At 46.0% G+C, this 19,770-nt stretch overlaps 1 protein-coding gene across 15 annotated transcripts in view; it reads right to left on the minus strand.

The window, feature by feature from the left end:
- Positions 1 to 19,770, minus strand: part of TRIO (trio Rho guanine nucleotide exchange factor) — a 341,653-nt gene that overhangs the window by 174,535 nt on the left and 147,348 nt on the right. For all 15 annotated transcript variants that reach the window (XR_010413353.1, XR_010413354.1, XM_045863432.3 and 12 more), the window contains exons 8-9: positions 16,957 to 17,088; positions 5,452 to 5,682 (exon numbers count right to left, since the gene is read on the minus strand). Coding sequence is in view for 13 of the 15 variants with exons in the window: in XM_045863432.3 (XP_045719388.1) it covers positions 5,452 to 5,682; positions 16,957 to 17,088 (363 nt within the window). In the remaining 2 variants the exon portion in view is untranslated. The remainder of the gene's footprint in view (positions 1 to 5,451; positions 5,683 to 16,956; positions 17,089 to 19,770) is intronic.

Below are 19,770 nucleotides of genomic sequence, written 5' to 3' on the forward strand. Positions count from 1 at the left end.
TTCCGGGCTCTGCCTGCTCCTGAGCGCAGGAGTCCTCGAGGGCTTGATGACCTCTGCTCTCTACTCCTGATTTACCCCAGTCCCCTGGGCTCCAGCTCCCTGTCCTGCCAGCTCATGTATCCTGCAGTCCTGTATTCTATCTGCTTTGGGGGAAGAAATTCATCCATTTCCCACCCTTTGAACTCCCACTATCGGCTTTCAGCTCCTTCTGAGCTTGGTTACCAAGATAACCCTCACAGCCGAGTCTCTCCTGTGTTCACTACCACAAAAAAAAGTAATTAAAGCTGGCTCTAGACCCACCAGGAAGATCAGCATCAGCCTCCATCGGCCCCCGGCAGCTTCCCGATCCCTACCCAAACCCTTACCCTCCAGTACTCCCTAATTCCAATGGAGAAGCTCTCAGAAAAGATGGCAATCCTCTAACCATTCTTATCACCAGCCACAATCAAAACTGTGAGCGTGGGAATGTACACAGAAGAAAATGTTAAGTAGCTAGGGCTATATAATGATTCTGGTGAGTGGGACGAGAAAAACCCACCCTCCTGACTTAAATGAATGAGCAAAGGACAATGAGGTTCAAAACCTTCACTTAAAAGTTAGGTCCACTGTAGGTGATACCAAACAAGAACCCCTAAGTCAAGCATCACAATGAGACAGCTTTAACTGGCATAAGGAGAGCAGCCTAGTAGGACCCAAGGCAAACCTATAAAATAGCTTCTCTGGGAACTTGAAACCTCTTTCTTTGCCTTTATGGTATATCCTGACTTCCCTCCCCCTGCTGCATTTAAGACCCTCACTTTGCATTCAAGTGGCTAAAATCTGTACTAGAGACCTCGCCACATTTGCGTAATTCCCATGCACTGAAATTATCCCTTCCTTTCCCCGCCACTCCTGAATCCCCAACATCAAGCAAAACTCCCATTCCTTCAAGCAGATCTCCTAGTTAGATCACTTGTTTCCAATATAAGGCCAACCTACCCCCTTCCAGAATAAATGAAGAAACTTTTAACCCAAAAGAATCTTTAATCAGCAAAACTGGCTAATGCCTTAAATTTCTTCATCTATCCATTCATTCACTCATTTTACAAATACTGAACTGAATCCCAGACACTTGGGAAACAGCAGTGAATAAAATACAGACCACTGCCCCACGGACCTCATGCTCCTGTTCTCCAAGACTCCTCCACGACATGCACGGACGTCCACAATAGGACTTAGCCTGTCTCAGCTGGGAGTCTCGCTCCCTCCAACTCCCTCACCACACTGCAACCAGGGCAAGCTTTCTAACACATGCAGGATCCTGTCCTCCACCCCCCACTGCCCAGAGCAACGAGTCAAAATGCACACGGCACAGGCCCTGCCTGGTGTGAACTCAGCATAGTGCAGGGGGAAAGCATTGGCTCAACAGGCTGGCTGTGAGAGTAAGAGAGGAGAGAAACATACACGGTAATAAGCACCTGAAGCACCAAGATGAGCAGAATGCCATCTACGTGTTCCTCACATAAGCCTCGCGGCCACTCACAAGCCACCCCAGGCCCTGGCACCCATTTGCAGCACTCAGGCAAGTTCCACTGTGTCTCTTCAATGGCATCCCCATGCTCACAGAAACAAGGTGCAAGCTTTCATCATGAGGTCACCTTTCCAGCACCTAGCCCATCTCACACCTCCACACCTCTCCATCCCGCCTACGCCGTGCTGCCTGCAGCTCTTTGGACAGGCCCTGCCCTTCTGTGTCTCGAATCTCACTGCAGTTCCCGTTGCCCAATCCTCAACCTGCTGACTTTCTACCCATCCTTCAAAGAGCAGCTCAAACTGTGACTCGCACCTCTAAAATGAAGGTCTCTTCATTTTCCCTGTATACCAGACCCTTGACGTTTGAGACGGACACGGACAAAGCTTTCTGGAACCCCCATGTTTGCACACATCATTAAGGCATAGATATTCACCCTTAAAATGCAAGTACAAGGTAGGCAGATAACATGGAAGAGGGCAGCTCGTTGTACTTCCTCGCTCCAGCTAACCCCTTCAGAGGCGTGACTCACATTCACGCCTTAGCGCAATTACACCTGACAATAACCAAAGACATTAAACACTAAATCTGAGCATGTTATGGTATAATTTATTAGACTATCAAATGATCTTTTACTAGATTATAATTCCTTGAGAAAAGGAGCTTTGACATATGCAACACAGTTACCTCTGTATCTCTTGAGTGTCACACATGTGAGTAAGAGACTTTGGGGAAAAAAAAAAAAGGAATGAAATGTGGATGAGAAGAATCTAGAGGATACTGGATTTGTTTTACTGTTTTCTCAGAATATTAGTTAATGGCCCCACATCAACTGGAAGGAGTTCTTCCAAGAAATAACTCAGCAGGGGTGACACTCATACACACGAAGGGCGACCGGAGTGGGGGTGGGGGCAAGAGGCTTTCTTGGGAGATCTTCCTGCCTTACTGGCTTCTTTGGGGAGGGCAGCCTGCTTCAGGAAAGGGAATTCTGGGGCCCTTCACCTTGCCCAACGTGTTGGAGTAACTAAATGGCACCAGTGTGAGAGGCAGACTGAACCGTTGAGCAGGAAAATGCGTCTGCGAGCATACCACCATGCCTACTTGCACACATACCACCCCTCTCGAACAAGTACAGCCAAACTGATGCTGTTAGAGCAAACTTCAGCCTACCCTCAACTGAAGCCTACTGCTCAGCGGTAATATGACCAAACATCCATGCACGGCTGCTCTAACAGTCAACACAAGGCAATGGGAATACATCTATTACTCCATCATCAAGAAATGTGGCAGAGGGCGCCTGGGTGGCTCAGTCGTTAAGCGTCTGCCTTCAGCTCAGGTCGTGATCCCAGGGTCCTGGGATCGAGCCCCACACCGGGCTCCCTGCTCTGCGGGAGACCTGCTTCTCCCTCCCCCCACCGCCCCCTGCTTGTGTTCCCTCTCTCACTGTGTCTTTCTCTGTCAAATAAATAAATAAAATCCTAAAAAAAAAAAAAATGCGGCAGAGTATTAATTTTATTTTCCAGTGAACAAGGACGAAGGTTTCTACTTGTCAGCAGGTAGCGTGGGCCCCTGAGTCAGTCGTGCCTCCTCCAGCGGCAAGTGGCCCCCCGCAGCTGTGGCCTCACCTGCCCGTCCACCTCAGCATCTTCCATATAGAAATCATAGCACCCCCTTTGCTTGTGGAAAAAAAAAAATTAAAACACTAAACCAAAATTATTCATGTTTCAAAGATCATGCCATTCTTCCTGGAAAACGTGCTGCTGACACTCTGTCTTCTATTCGTTCCAAGATTTTTCCATAGACAAGCATGTACTCTTTGGGTGGGTTGTTTCCATAAAAAATGTCATCATTCCATACCTATTGTGCAGTTGGTTGCTTTTCTTTTTTCTCAGCAGTATTTACGGATGCTTTTTCATCACTCAAAACAACCAAGCAAAAACCACTTGTGGTATCTAGTTGACTTATATTTTTTGTGGATTTTGTGTTCATCTTTACAAATTTACCTTCTGCTGACAATGTCTTTCTAAAGGACTACTATTTTTTTCCATTTATTCTCAGCTTACCTCTCCTAGTCTATGCTCAATAGAGCAAAAATTTCCACGTGTTATAATTGCTTGAGTTTCAGAAACACGTTTTTGGTTCTGACATCCTATGGATTCCTTCGAGGTAAAGCACTTGCTTTGCATAATCTTATCAACTTCAGTTCTTGCTCCACAAGTCAAGCCTACACAACAACTTCCTGTTTGCATAACAAGTCCAGACCATTCCAGATCATTTAATCAAAAGAACGTTTCCCTTAAAGAGCAATTATCTATTTTCTATGGAATGCTAATAGGACCATATATGCATTATGTGTATTGCAAAATGCTTTCTCCTGCTAACATCAAACCCAACCTACTGATGTTTGAGAAGAAAAAAAAATCTAGCTTAAAGAACTGGTCTCATAATTATCATAATTACCTTTCTACATATGAAATGTAATGTTTGCTGTTTTCAAATTCAAGGGCATTAAGTACTTGGTGCCAAATTAGATGGCTAGACTCCTCAGCCTATTCCCAAAGGTGCCTCCCCCTGCCATAAACTGCCCAGTGGCTTATTCTCATGTGCCTGGTGCCCCATGGAGCCCTCAGAGTTGGGGCGACGGGGGAGGGGAGCCCCTGCTGTTGCTTCAGACACAAGTCCAGAGGGCGTGCTGGTCCATGGGTGTGTAATGAACACTTGATCCAAGGGACGGGAGGTGAGTGGGAAAATCCTTTAATAATTGCACTGAAACTATTAACATTTCGTGGTTTGTGGAAGTTTTTAGACAATCAGGGGAAGCTGATATTCATGCTTTCAACCACAGCACCTCTTTTCCCACAAATAACTCCCTGACATTGACTCCCCCCCGTTCACTCCCTGCTCTACATTCTTTCCCTGGCAATTATCCTCTTTGATTAAAACAGCATTGGAAAGAGGCATGAAAACATCAAAATGATCGTTTCTGAGGTACTTGGTATATGCAATCTTCAGAGGACTCAATACCCGTAAGTAGAATCAAAGCATTGTATGTGAAAATTAAAAATTATAGAGCAATTTAAAGTGTTCTGAACTCACCAGACTCGCATTACGTGAAGAATGATGGTCAATAAAATACAGAGAATCTCTGTGTTCATCGGAACACAGCACGACTCTCCACAGTCTCAGCCCCCTGAGCAGGAAAGCCCACTGGCCTTCGGGGGACACATGGGGAGAGTGAAATCTGAAGCCACACATGTCTGAGCAGCGCTCCTGGGCTCCTGGGCACTCAGGCAAGAGAGAGGTGTTGTTCCAGACCTATCACCGGGACGGCTTCCTTGCACACATACCCCAGGATCTCCTCAGCCCCAGCGTTCGCACCTCGTCCACACCCGTGTTTCCCTCTATTTTAGGGCAAGGACACAACTGTTACCTTGTTTATCACTAAAGCTGTATCATGTTTTACATGCTACCATAGCTTTAATCCTCAAAACCCTGGCAGCAGGCCAGTCTTCTCTACCCCGTAATAGGGGCATAACAATAACAAGATGAAAACCGCTTGGAAATTAACAGTCACGAAACTCCACTTTCTGTTGGCCAGACTAGTACCTGCTAAGCACCTAGTGTGTATCACAGACCGCACCATCTCATGAAGCGCCCTTAGCTTACTGCTTCAGTGACCAGAGGACGGGCAGACGCTGAACCATAACAAAACCGGGTAGAAGCACCGCTGGGTAAGTGTAAGTGGGGATGCCCTGTTCCCAGAACAGCCTCCGAGCCTCCGGCGGAGGCCCCGCACCGCCTCACGCGTCCTGCCGATGCGAGAGCCCGCGGGGCAGGAGCCCGCGCGCACGCTCAGAGCCACGGGCGCTCGCGGAAGGCACAGCAGCTGCGTGCGCGCGGCCCCGACTCCATCGCGGGCGGCAAAGCGGGCCCAGACTGACCTGCTGCACGTCTTGCTGGAACACGCAGAGCTGCAGCCGCTGGTGGAGCCGGACCTTGCGGTGCTGCCAGATGTTCTCCAGCTGCCGCTGGTGGTGCAGCACCTCGTGGATGACATCAAGGACGTGGTGCACGGCCTTGGAGTAGTTGGCGGAGGCCGTCAGGGAATCGGAGCTGCCGGGAGTCAAAGGCCGCTGGAGCTTGTCAAGGAGCGACTTCCCGTCCTGGCTCACCTTCCGACAGAACAGAGGGCCGATTAGCCAAGGGTCGCAGCTCTACCCCCGCCGGGAGCCCAGTACCGGGCTCGGAGCGTGTGCATGCAGGCACACACACGCACGCACTCACACTCACATACAAATATGAACTGCAGTTTTACTCAAAGCATATTTTATAAAGAACAAAATAAAATTTAAAACAAATCCCTCAGTTCTCCAGTGATGCCGCAGGACCAAAGGTGGTAAAACACCGAGTTAAAAGAATGTTCATTTTCATACATGACACTAAATGCCATTCTTAATGAATAAACATAGTATTTTGCCTTAAATGGCATATATCAGTTGATATAATTGCATTGTTGAGTTATCTACAAATTAAGATTAAATGTAATAATTTTCTCTTGAGGTATTGTTAGAATTAAACAATCACAGTGGAGGGCGCCTGGGTGGCTCAGTTGGTTAAGCGACTGCTTTCGGCTCAGGTCATGATCCTGGAGTCCCTGGATCGAGTCCCGCATCGGGCTCCCTGCTCGGCAGGGAGCCTGCTTCTCCCTCTGACCCTCCCCCCTCTCGTGTGCTCTATCTCTCTCATTCTCTCTGTCTCAAATAAATAAATAAAATCTTAAAAAAAAAAAAAAACCAATCACAGTGGAGCAAAATTTTAACAGTGAATCTCAAAAACCTCAGTTAAAAAAATACTATCTAGCCCTTGGCAAAGAATTATGTACTTAATCTTTCTGATGTAGTTGGATAGCAATTTTACCTCACAGAATAAAAATTTTCAAGTACCATTTTACTTGATTCATGAACTTAAAGAAATTTTAATTAAAGTGCCATCATTTTTTGAAAGAGATTTCAGTATTATTTCTATACTATGGCAGCTAACTACCAAATTACAATGAAATGAAAGCATTCAGACTAGCCAAAGAAATAAGCAAAGGTAAAAATGGAATATGGAAAGAAAAGCACTATGTATTTTTTACATTTAAGTGATTCTTTTTTTTTTTTTTTTTAAGATTTATTTATTTATTTGAGAGAGCAAGAAAGTACATGAGAGGGGAGAGGGTTAGAGGGAGAAGCAGGCTCCTCGCCGAGCAGGGAGCCTGACGCGGGACTCGATCCAGGGACTCCAGGATCATGACCTGAGCCGAAGGCAGTCGCTCAACCAACTGAGCCACCCAGGCGCCTTTAAGTGATTCTTAAGATTTATAAAGGACTATGCCAGATGTGGCAGAAAAAAATACAACATCGGACGATCGAAAAGACACATGGCCTAAAATGTAGTGAGGCTGTGATTCAGGGGGCTTCTCGAGTCAGCCCCCACCACCACGATCCCTGTGCTCAGATACTTCTGAGTCTGAAAACCTCACTGGGTTTCTACAGAAAGGAGGAGCAAATGGGAGCCTTGTGAACAGACACAAGCAGGGTTGAGAAGCAAACCCGCAGGAGGAGGAGGAGGAGGTGAGCGGGACAGACCACCACGGGAAGCCCCCAGCAACCAGAAGCCTGTGGAATTTCCTTCCAGGGTCTTAAAACTTTCAGTCGTGCTGGAATGGAACGTGTTTGATTCCTAAGACCTGATTTTGAGACCTCTGTGGGCAGTGCTGACTGTCCTTATGAAGGCTGGTTGTCAGCCTTCATAGATTAGACTGATCGAACTCGTCAAGATAGCAAAACTTCAGCAGAAACAGCCAAGGTGACATAACCAAAGAAAACAGGTGAAAAAGAACCAACTAAACCACTTAGTATCAGGCATGTGTAACAACAAAAATAGTGAAAATGTAAGTCTTCTAAAGTAGAGAGTTGTCCCAGAAGTCACTGAAACTCACGTGGGCAATTGTGATACAATGACTTTGGAGAGGGAGGCACCATGACGGATTTGGGAAGGGACTCACTGTGAAGGACCCAGAGAAGCAGGATATTACCTCGAAATGAAGACCTGTCCTGCTCAATTATCTGAGCTAGGCTCTATTTAACATATACAGATGAAGGTTCTTCCTTTTTTTTTTTTTTTGCCTACTCTAACATACACTGATTTTTTCAGGAATGCAGTTACCATGTTAATCAAAGCAAGGCAGTGCCTGGTTTTCTTCGGAACTTTATAAGAGCTGCTTACCATTTCAGAGTAGCAGCACGATAATGCCATTCTCTATATCGGAGTCACCAACGTAACACATGTCCGATCTGCATTTGCTATATTCGCAACAGTTTTTTATCTATGGCCAACATAGGTAAGAATCTGAATATCTAATTTTTTCTTCTATTGTGCATGTCCTTAGGCATTTACAGGAACACATTTTATTATAAATCACCTTTGTCTCTATATTGTGGCATGTGATTTACATATATGTACACACATAAATTTTATGTGAAGATAGATTATTCATACAATTTACTCTAGCAGGCATCAGAAAATGTTTTGTTAATCACTGGGGGTGTAGCTTCTCTTAGGACTGAAAATCAGTGCCCCAAGTCACCCATTTTATGTTCTATAGAGCCTACTAAGAATTCATATAAATATTTCATCTAAGTTTTACTCCTCATAACAAATGTAAGTAAAAAAACGTACAGAGCATATGATTTGGTGAATATGTGTTAGAAGGATACAGACCAGAGGTATGGCAGAAATGGAGAGTTACCTCCTCAAAGTCCACTGGCCCCTCCTTGACAGCCAAACCCCGATAGTCAGGTATGGCAATTCCCCAGCATAAAACTGCATTTCCAAACCTCACTTACAAACAAGAGTAGCCAATATACAGAAGTAAAAAATATTGAGGGGGCTTCCAGGAAACATGTTTAGGAGGTGGTGTATGCTCATCCCCCACTTGCCTCTTTCCCCTCCCTGCGGCCAAGAACTTGGTGGAGATGGCTGGAGCTTTAGCAGCTAATAATAACCTTGAGGCAGCCTTAAGGATAGCAGCAGGATAGCAGCCTACCTGCTAAAGAGGCAAAAGACAAAAGGATCGAGAGATCTCTTGCTAACAGAGCTACTGCACCAGCCCTGGAATGCCAGCCTTGGGACTTCTACCCTGGCAGAAAGCAAACCTCTTATCTTAAGCCATTGTTTTATATCACACACTAGAAATACAAAATTCTCAGGCCTCACCAGGTATCCACAGGCATTCATGTAATACCAATAATATTCTACTACTATGAATAAAATAATCCGAGCAAGAATATTCCAATGAATCTGTCTTCCCTTGGGGGTCTCTGTAATAATATTCAGCAAAGCTCCGGAGCAGATATTATTATTGGGTTTAGAAGAACACACTGGCTCATGACAGGCAGGTGGTGGGAAATGGCTGAGTTCATACAGAGAATGTGAACACACAAATACCTCAACATAAGACAACTTATCAAGCAGAACCCCGCCTTCTGGGAATTCCTAAGCAGGGACTGAAGGGTCCGCGTCAGTGTCATGGCTGCCGCTCTCAGTGGCGGACAGATTCCAGGCAAGAGAACATCCCTTACGCCCACTGAGACCACACACAGTCAGCACGCGACTCTAGCACATGCTCACTGAATCATTTCTCCAACAGACCTTTTGGAAACAATTCTATTTCCTTGCACCTTTTTTTTTTCATTTTTGTTTAAAGATTTTATTTATTTGAGAGAGAGAGAGCGTGTGCACGTGAGACAGAACACGAGTGGTTGTGGGGTGGGGGGGAGAGGGAGAAGCAGGATCCCCTCTGAGCAGGGAGCCCAAGGTGGTACTCAATGTGGAGCTCGATCCTAAGACCCTGAGACCACGACCTGAGCCAAAGGCAGACACTTAACCGACTGAGCCACCCAGGTGTCCCCTCAGTGCAGCTTTTATAGATATGTCGACTGAAAAGAAGCTGTTCAAGCACATAAAGGATATCATTTCTATTTCAGTGACTTCCAGCAAAATGTCTGTCTTCATTAGTAGAATAGTATTTTGTAAGGAAAAAATATCCTACAAATTTATGAAGGCAACCATTCTACTGCATAGAAATAAAGATTTTTAAATGGTACACAATAACCAGAAGAGAAATAATGAAAGACACTGGAAAGTATACAGCAGCCCAAATATTACTATATAGTTAGTTTAAGTACTGAAACAAATAGCCTACGTTTATGGTATGTGAGGTAGTTCTAGATTTCTTAACCATAGAACAGGTGAATTAATTTATTGAAGTTACATGTTTTATCTAAAAATATTTTTCTAGGGCGCCTGGGTGGCTCAGTTGGTTAAGCCACTGCCTTTGGCTCAGGTCATGATCCTGGAGTCCCGGGATCGAGTCCCGCATCGGACTCCCTGCTCGGCGGGGAGTCTGCTTCTCCCTCTGACCCTCCCCCTTCTCATGCTCTCTCTCTCTCTCTCTCTCTCTCTCTCATTCTCTCTCTCAAATAAATAAATAAAATCTTTTAAAAAAAGTAAAATAAAATAAAAAAATAAAATAAAAATAAAAATATTTTTCTAGCTTTCAGGCAGTCAAACCCTGTCCCACAAAGGGATAATAGCTGCAAAAAAGATCAACCTTTATTATCAAAAAGCAGGACTTCTGTAATTTTTGAAGAAATCAAACTGGCTCATTTTTTCAGGTTCTGCTCTTTGTTTTTCTTGGAATACAGTGCTTGAGGACTTCATGGATAGTGCAAATTACATTTTACAAAAACTAATGTTCCATAACTATATGAACTAATATACTCTAATAACTAAACCAGTTAGGACAAATGAAAATTCTTAACTGTTAAAAATCTGGAATAATGGTCTGGTACTTGAATTTTACTTTTTTTAAAAAAGATTTTATTTGAGACCGAGCAAGCGAGCATGCAGGGGGAGAGGCAGAGCGAGAGGGAGAAGCAGGCTCCCCAATGAGCAGGGAGCTTAACACAGGGCTCGATAACAGGACCCAGAGATCATGACCTGAGCCAAAGGCAAATGCTTAACCAACTGAGCTACCCAGGCACCCCTTGAATATTTACTTTTAATCAAACTCCACGTGAGATTTGTAAGATTGGCAAGATCTGGATTTCTGTGTGTTCCACCACACCTCACAGAGACTTGTCTATTCTTATTTCTGGTACTTGGTGCTCTACATTTCCCATCAATCAGATGAGAGCTAAGAGACTCCACAAGGAATCTTCTTCACTTGCATAAAGTAAGCAGGTGGCTGTGATCTAAGGAAAGGAAACAGTACGGGAGATCACTGCTTATGGTTACAAAAACCGCCACCACCCAAAGATCACATATGACCTAGAATATGTCAATTAGGTCCAAATGTGGTGGTGTAGATATGAAAGTGCTAGGAAATGTTATTCCCCAGATATAACCCAAACAAGCAAAATACACAAAATATATAAAGGCATGATCAGAAATGACTACACTTAGCATGCAGTGAAGAAACACTGGTCCTTCTTCAAAACTTTCATGAAACAAGTTGCACCATCTGCATCAACTCAAACCAACACAATTTGATTTTTTTTGCAGGGCTTGGGGCTGGCCACGGCTTGCAGAGCACACAGCTCCACGTTAAGCCTGGGAATGGCCTCACGGCCACCACTATCCTTTCCAACTCGTGCTGAAATGATTCTGGAATCAAAGTTCTAATAAAGCAGGAAGAGTGACGATGGGTCCGCGTGTCCTGTAGCTGTGGTCGATGGCCCTCGGCCAAACAGGAACACTTCCTCCCTGGATGAGGAGTTTAAACCTGTCCTAAGATGGCTACACTAAGAATTTCCTGCCAATGACCTTCTGAAAGGTCCTGTCCCGGCAGCGGCATTTCCCCCACGCATCAGGGAGGCCACCTGAGAGAGAAAAGGCAACATTCTTGCCTTCAGATTTTCTGGCTCCCCTCTGATGACGGTTTTTTCTCCCGGCCGAGTTCTTAGGATGGTCCTCTAATGGCAGGTTTCTAAACCTTTCAGCTGTTGACTCTCTGACAGATCTACCTGGGATTATCAGAAAGGAAAAGCCAAGACGAGATGAAAACAGGAGACCGCTGGAGCAGCCCCGTCAGGTCCATGCAGAGAACATGGCTGTCCTGCAGATTCCACTTGGGCCTGCCAGTTTTTAGCCCTTTATATTTCAAGCCCTTGCAAGGCTTCAAGATTGGGGGTGTGCAGAGACTGCTGTGTGGTCTGTCACCTCTGATGCGCCAAACGCTGACTCCACCACCCTGCCTGGCAACAGCAAGGTGCAACACTTACGGAGGCTTTGGAACAACCGCTGTAGAGGAGTTCCTCTATAGCAAGGTCGCCGAGCTTCCATACACCAAAGACTATGTCAAGGTGACTCATTTTGCTGTTTTTTTCTCACATGCTGTTAACGCTAATCATGCCGTCACCCATGTACATAGTGCCTTTCAGAAGGAGGCCGGCCGGCTTCACGGGCAGCAAACCAGTCACTTCCATGAGGCCCCGCTGAACTGTGCAGTAGGTCAGCACGTGGGCTACACTGAGAAACGTGGACTACCCTGACGCCCTGGCCAATGAGAGCTGCCAAAGCCGATGTGCCAGCCCCCTTCCTCCTGCTCCGAGAGAGTCGCTACCCACGGCTGCAGTGGCGAAGACCGTCGGCCAGTGCACAGACACGCACTGCACAATCCCAACGTTCAGTGTTTAGGTCTGCATGACCACACGGGCAATGCTGAGATAAAAGTCATCCGTATGAATTTAGTTTGTGGGGAAAATAGTTGACGAGTTTGCTTGCTTAAAAATAAAATGTTAAAAATGAATACTCTACATGCTGTTTCTAGAAGTACGGCTTACCCCAGACGTGTCTATTGCTTCACTCTGCTGTGATCAACTACAACAGACAATATTAGCCCCAAACCTGGCAAGCTGAAGCAAGTGCGTGTTTACGAGGCACATGTATACTCCTGCTGCTAAATCACAAACAGAAACACCATGGGATGGGGCTTATTAAAACACCGAAAAGCAGGTGTTTGTGTCCTAGAAAAAAAAACACTGGGAAGATTTCCCACAGCAAACCGGTGTCATCAGAGACTAGAAACTGCAGACACTGTTTAAAGAAAAAATTACGGGAGGGAGAAGGGAAACTGAGAGGAAAAGAAAAAAGATGAGCAGAGTCCCCCTCTCACACATCCCTGCTTCTCAAGGACCCCGCGCCCCAGCAGCAGCTCACAGTTAGCCCTGGGAGGAGCACCTCCTGGACGCGCCACACCCTTCAAAACACAGTAAGGACTGGTTCCCAGTGCGTGGTCCGGAGAGCCTCTGCAGGAGAGGTGCCAGGTCAGTAAGGACACTGGTTAAACACGGATGGAGACTCTCCATCTCTGGGGTGGAGCATGAGCAGCTGCTTTAACCAGCACCCTACAGTTAGAAAACCACGGACTCAGGAAAGGAAAAATCACTTTAAAATCAAAAGCAGTCCTTCCCTTCCCATCTTCCTTCCCCTCCCCTCCTGGTGCCCAGGGTCTGAGGCAGTGAGAGTGGGGGTGCCAACAGAGGTGTCCACTGCGGGGCTTTCTAAAGATCTGGGGGGCGGGGGGAGAGACGCAGACCAAGTGGCTAGGAGACGGGGCAGACTGAGAAAATACAGCTATCAGATCGGAGGATAAAGGGAGCCAGGCTTCTGTCGTCTGAGAAGGAATTTATAAACACAGCAAGGGCAAGGCTGGAGAGAGCCCTGACGCACTGGATTAGGAACAGAAGCACCAGTATGAACACGTGGGTCTTTAACACAGACACGGGGCGATACAGCAGCAGTCCCAAGTGGAGTGGACGCGCGTGCACGGGGCGCAGGGACACAGCCGCGTACAAGGGTTTCCTGACTGTCTGCCCTGAGGGCCTGCATGAGCTGATGCCCCACAAGTAAATGAGTGCTCCTGAGCGCCCCATCTTAGGCTCTAAATCCCACACAACACAATTACCGCAACTCCTCGGTGAGATGGGAGATCCCAGGGATGAGGCAGGGAAAGTACACAGTGAGCCTGGGAACGTTACACCAGGAAGTTAAGGAAGCGCTCAAATAATGATTGCAGAGGGAGCTGGGAGGGGCAAGAAGCACCAGGGAGAAACATTTATCAGTGTTATCTCCCACAAAATGCTCCTCAAAACCAAATTTTTTTTAATGACTTTGCACTAGAGAAACCTTGCAGACCAACCTCACCAAGGAGTCAAGGTTAACATCACCAGTGGCGGGAGGGGTCAGCATCCTCTGACCCTGCTGTGACCCTTGGCTTTTATCAGCACAGGAGGAAACCTGGATGGATGGGCAAGAGGTGGAGGGTCATCCTAGAGAATGAAGGAGCTTTATTCTCTAACACTGTCACAAAGACTAAAGAATGTTCCACCGGGAAGGAAACCAATGAGTTGTGTCCACTAAGTGTAATGCATGCTGCTGGACCTCGCCCCGGACCAGTGAGAACCGTGGGAAATACCAACGGGTCTGTGGGAAGGATGCTTGTGTTGCAGTACAGCTGATTTACTGACTGCAGAGAGTAGTGCGGGGAGGGGGCGACAGAGCAACTGTGGAAAAACGTGAAAAACTGGGAAATCTGGGTAAGGGAATGTGGGAGCAGCTCTCTGTTTTGTTCTAACACTTTTCCAAAGCCTAAAACCATTTCAAACTTTAATTAAAAAGGAAAAAGAAAAAGTTTGTTCTGTTCTATTGGAAGACTTTTCTGTTCATTTCACTGTGAAGTTACTGTTTCCTTGAGTTTATAGTTCAGTTGCAAACATGTTTTTAGGCTAAAAATTGTGGTTTAATCCCTCAGCCCGAAAAGCAGTTTACTTGCCATCAAATTATTTAAAACTTTTAGTACCAATATAAAATCTAATGAAACTGCACAGCAGGAACACGTAAGTTCCCATGTCAAGATGCCCCATTCCTACAGAAGGCATTGGTGAGAGAATTATGTACTCTGCTAGAAGTTCAAGGGCAACAGGCAGACTGAACTGGCCGGTGTAGCCAGGGGATGACACTGGTCAGGTCAGGCTGACTCTGACTGGTGCCGAGCACCGTATGAGCGAGCTACCCTACAGGGGTCTGGAACCTACCAGGGCAATCAAAATGCAGTTCCCGAGAAAATCATTAGTATGTAGATGAGTGAAGGCCCAGTTACATGGTGGGCAACAGTTACTCACTGTCTTTATTACAGGTCAAATCAGACAATGCCTAGAGATGGTACACTAGGGAGAAAGAAATTAATGTTTTTTTGGAACTCACAATAATCCTCATGAACTAATGTGATGAAAAAATTACAGATCTGTTCAACTTTCACTTTTACTGTTAAAAAAGCTATCACTGGGCACCTGGGTGGCTCAGTTGGTTGAGTGTCTGACTCCTGATTTCAGCTCAGGCTGTGATCTCAGGGTCTTGAGATCGAGCCCCATATCCAGCTCTGCACTGACCATGAAGCCTGCTTAAGATTCTCTCTCTCCCTTTCCCTCTGCCCCTCTTTCCCACAATTAAATAAATAAACAAGCAAACAAAATTAAAGAGCCTATCACTAATATTTATATAGTTCCTAATAAATTAGATCATCAAATTTACTAAAATACATTGGGTACAAAATTAAGAAGCATAATACAGAGGGGACTTTTTAAAATTCCATGGACAAAATAAAATCGTGCTAAAAAGGGGGGGGGGGGCGGGGATCTTTTGGATAAAAAGGTAGCTAGAGAAACAAATATGTAGATTTCAACCTTCCGGGCAGGAGGCGTGACCACTTTCTGAAGCAAGTATCACAGGCACTGGGGACACTATGGGATCAGGAGGCCCGGGCACAAGGACAGGAGAATAGCAGGTGCTCAGTGAAGCAGGAAGTGCCGGCTGAAAAGCAAACGGCCGACTTCTTCCCTACGACTTTGACAAGTGTGTTTGTAGCTCTAATCAAGGAAGACGTGGGTAAACTGAGGCTCCACTCTGTGCCCTGCCTTCTGCCAGGGTTTTGCAACATTTCTTACTCAGGTCTCCAGTGAGCTTTCATCTCAGCATACACGACTGTCAATGCCCACGATGACAGGAGAGTGGGGGACACCCTGCCGAAGACAAGCACGTGCCCCCACTCCCCTCCGGGAATTTAACCACCATCACAACGGCAGACTGGTCTGGCCTGATGACCACGCCACGGATGAGGTGGGCACAGGTCAGGCTCTCGGCACTCACTGCGCCTAGCGCGTGAGAGCACGCAGAGGCGGCATGGAGCCGGCCTGCCTGGGTCCACGTCTCTGCTCTACCTCCTGCAGCGACAGACCTGGCACAAGTCACTTCATCTCCGAGCCTCGGTCTCCTCATTTGTAACAGCACAGCCAACGAGGACACGTGCCCCAGAGTTGTGAACATGAAATAAGTGATCCTATAAAGTCCTCACAAAAAAGCCAGGTCCAGGGGCGCCTGGGTGGCTCAATCAGTTAAGTGTCCAACTCTTGATTTCAGCTCAGGTCATGATCTCAGGTGGTGAGATCGAGCCCCACATCAGGCTCCACACTGGGCGTGGGGCCTGCTTAAGATTCTCTCTCTCCCTCTCCATCTGCCCCTCTCCTGCTGCATGAGCTCTCTCTCAAAAAATAATAATAATTAATAAATAAAATAAAAAAACAGGTGCAGAAAAAGGGGGCAGAAAATAAGATAGGGATACATAAAGAGTAGTTTACCTTAAAATAATAAAGAAAATGCTATACTTAGATTTCTAAAACAGCTAGTAGCTTCAAACAGTGTGTTTTTGGGGGCACCTGGGTGGCTCAGTTGGTTGAGCATCTGACCTGGTTTTGGCTCAGGTCATGATCTCAGGGTCAAGAGATCGAGCCCCACGTCAGGCTTCCTTGCTCAGCGTGGAGTCCGCTTGAGATTCTCTCTCCCTCTCCTTCTGTCCCTCCCCCTGCTCGTGCATGCTCTCTCTCTCTCTCTCTCTCTTAAATAAACTTTAAAAAACAAATAAAACAGCGTGTGCTTTTTGATCCAGAACATGAGACGGTATCAGGTTTCCCTCCTTTCTAGAATGATTCATTCAGGAAAACTGAGTTCAACTAGACTGAATAGCATGCAAAAATATGTATTTCCTCAGTACATGCAAGCCAGAAAATTGGAATCTCACCCTAGCAGATGGAAATATAAGCACACTAGAGGAAATCCACAAACGTCACAGGGGCAGGAGAAGTGTGCTCACTGCCGTCCACCCTGTTTTACAGGAGCCCCACCCCCACCCGAGCACACACACCATTCAAAAGTCACAACCAAACTGCAGTTTAACGCGAAATCTATAAGCTCTGGGCTAGACAAAACTGCATTCTTTCTCCCCAGCTTTTGCTATTATGATACAAAACTGTTGCTTTGCATCTCAAGTGGAACTGCCCGCTCACCTCAGAATAAGCAAGAGTGATGTGCTCATATATTCCCTGATGGTGATGAATGGCGTCCTCCAGATCCTGCAGCTCTGAGGGAAGGTCTACCTCACCACAGGCTTTACACCACGAATCCACGTTGCTCATATACTTGTAAGATTAAGAAGAAAAAAAAAAAAGATTATTTCTATCAATGGCAATTTATATTGAGAAGTAGATTTTTTTTTTAATACGGTTTTGAAGTGAGGGTAGTTGAGAGAGAATCTAAGAATGCAGTATGGTTGAATCTCCATCTCAGATGGCACTACTGTGAGCCCTCAAACCATCCCTGGACTCCACCCCTGAGCTCTGAGGCCCACAGCTAGCAGCACATCCGGAGCAAACCTGCCCTCAGTTCTGTTTTGGGCCTCCTGGCTAATTCCCCAGCCCTCCTCCGAACCAGTGATGCCAACCACCCTGAGCCTCAGCCTCAGCTGGGAGCTGCCGTCCAGCCTGCCCACTTTGCTCTAACACTGAGATGCTAACAGAAGCCCGAGGGAGGTGGCAGACTAACTCACAGGTCTTTTCCATTTTGCATGTAAACAAGAAGGGAAGTCTCAGCTGGCCTGCCATTCCAACCTATCCTCAATTTTCTCCCCTGCCACCCTCACAGCCCTGGGATTCATCAATAGCAGAGAAATCACGGCCAGACTTCCCAGGGAGATCCTATCAGCACCCATCACAGGTAAGTGTCAAAGGCAAGCAGCAGACCAATTAAAGACGCTAATTCAATTACACCAAATAGACATGGACACATTTCCCTGGGCTTCACCTCTTTTACTCTAATTCCCTGGCATCTTTCTACGTTTACCAGGGAATGCAGAGGGTGACTATTTAAAATTGGGTGACTGACCTGCCAGACAGGAAACATGCTAGGATTCTCTTAAAATACATAGGATAATGACCTCCCAATTACTTATGACATTTCTAGAAACTTAAAATAGGACAGTCACCCAAGTAATAATTTGTTTATAAAAATCCTTTTATTATTAACATGCTGGCTCAGAAACATATCTGTATGCAAACCTTACAGCTTGAAAGCAATTCATAGGGCATTATGTGTCATATGATAGCATCTGATGGCTTCACCCAACACCGGCGCAGGGGAATAGCCTCTCTACGGCGCCTTCCGAACACCGTCAGACCAACAGAAGTAGGGATGAAGTTACTTTACGCCTCTCCCCCCTCATGTGACTATATACGCATATTTCTAGGGATTTTGTGTGTGGAGCATTCCATAAACGTCAAACAGGTCAGCTGAATGATTCTCAGTTTTCTTGATCTTGATTTCACTCCTCTTCCGTGACTGCATTTAACACCATTGTAAACCCTTCTCAAATATGGACTGACTCAGGTTAACCACCATCATTAATAAATCATCAGGTCAAGACAGCAATTAACTGCTCCTGCACGAGGCCACAGCGGCACATCCAAGGCAGAGTCACCATATACTCTTCAGAAGAGGCTAAAATGCTTCTGCTGCAACAAGGGCGAAACGAGTTTCAGTTATACAACACCACATGATAAGCAGAAGTGTCAGGCTCATATATCACTGTATCAAGATGACTATTAAAATATATTCAGCTCCAATTTTTGAACCAACCAGTAAAGAGAAACATTCAAGAAGTTTTATATATGCCTGCAGTAAAAGTAACTTATAATTTCTTCAAGTATCTGGAAAGGGTATTGATTATACTTACCTGAAAAAATATGGCCAGGTCCTAAACACATAAAGAAGGATGGCTTGCCATGAGGAAATCTTGTGGAGAAAGGGTTCTGCCCACCTAAATTCACTGGGTTAAAGTACCCCAATGACAGAAATAAACCCGGGCATGGTTTCACAGGACTTCTGTGTAAGCGCAATTTGTCTTTTGTTTGTGAGATGGCAACTCGACTCCAGAGGGCAAGCTCTAAGCCCCCATGCTTTCTGAAAGGCTGAACACCCAAAGAGTCTGAACCCACTGTACATGTGTGTACCTGTAATTTTAAACAGGTCTTATTTTAGCCAAAGAAGAGAAAATCCCTCTTTTTTGGCAAAGAGGGCAGCAATCTCCAATCAGAGAGCCAAAAAAGAAGGCGCTAATAGGTTTTCCCCAAAAAAGGGCATCCTGGTGGGAAAGTTCAACAGGTACCTATATAGAATAGAACCTCTCAGAGCCTTTTAATATGATAATGTGCACTGTGGATGGGGGGCAAGGGGGGCAGACTGGTGTGCTCGTTCCCCAAACTTCTCTGACCACTCTACTGCACTGCACCCTCCTCACCCCCAGCCCCTGCACGTGTACCATCTTGAGAAATACGGTTTGGGATTACAACTCCAGGGGAATATGCACTCTGTAAAGGACAGAGCAGAAGGGGGCTACCGTGCTCTAGAGAGAGGTCAGAGCAGCCAATTCAGTCTCTGATGCTTTAAATGCCCAGAATATGTGAATACACAGTATCCAGCGAGGCTGGACAGGAGAGGGCAAGAGAACTCATGCTTCTCCATGAATTCAAATAAGGAGCCGGCTATAGAACTGTGAATTCTGATGTTCAGCAGAATGGTGACTTTTTTCAAGTGTAGCTGAATACAAGATGAAGCGTCTGGCTCAGCCAGTTTGCAAAATTGAGGCAAGCAGTTGAGGGCAGAGTAATTAAAACACACAGCTTTAATGGGAGAGCTTGAATAATTAATTAGATTTGTTTTCATAAACATTTATTCCACTACCTTCCACATGCTGAGAGAGTTGGGGCTTCCAATTTGGTAGCTGCTCAGCTCCCTGGCCTGCTCTGCCTCCTCCCACCCCTCCCCCA

Source organism: Mirounga angustirostris, unplaced genomic scaffold (genome assembly GCF_029215605.1).
Source record: "Mirounga angustirostris isolate CCGP_5_RB_7025 unplaced genomic scaffold, mMirAng1.0.hap1 SCAF_7, whole genome shotgun sequence".
Lineage (NCBI taxonomy): Eukaryota > Metazoa > Chordata > Mammalia > Carnivora > Phocidae > Mirounga > Mirounga angustirostris.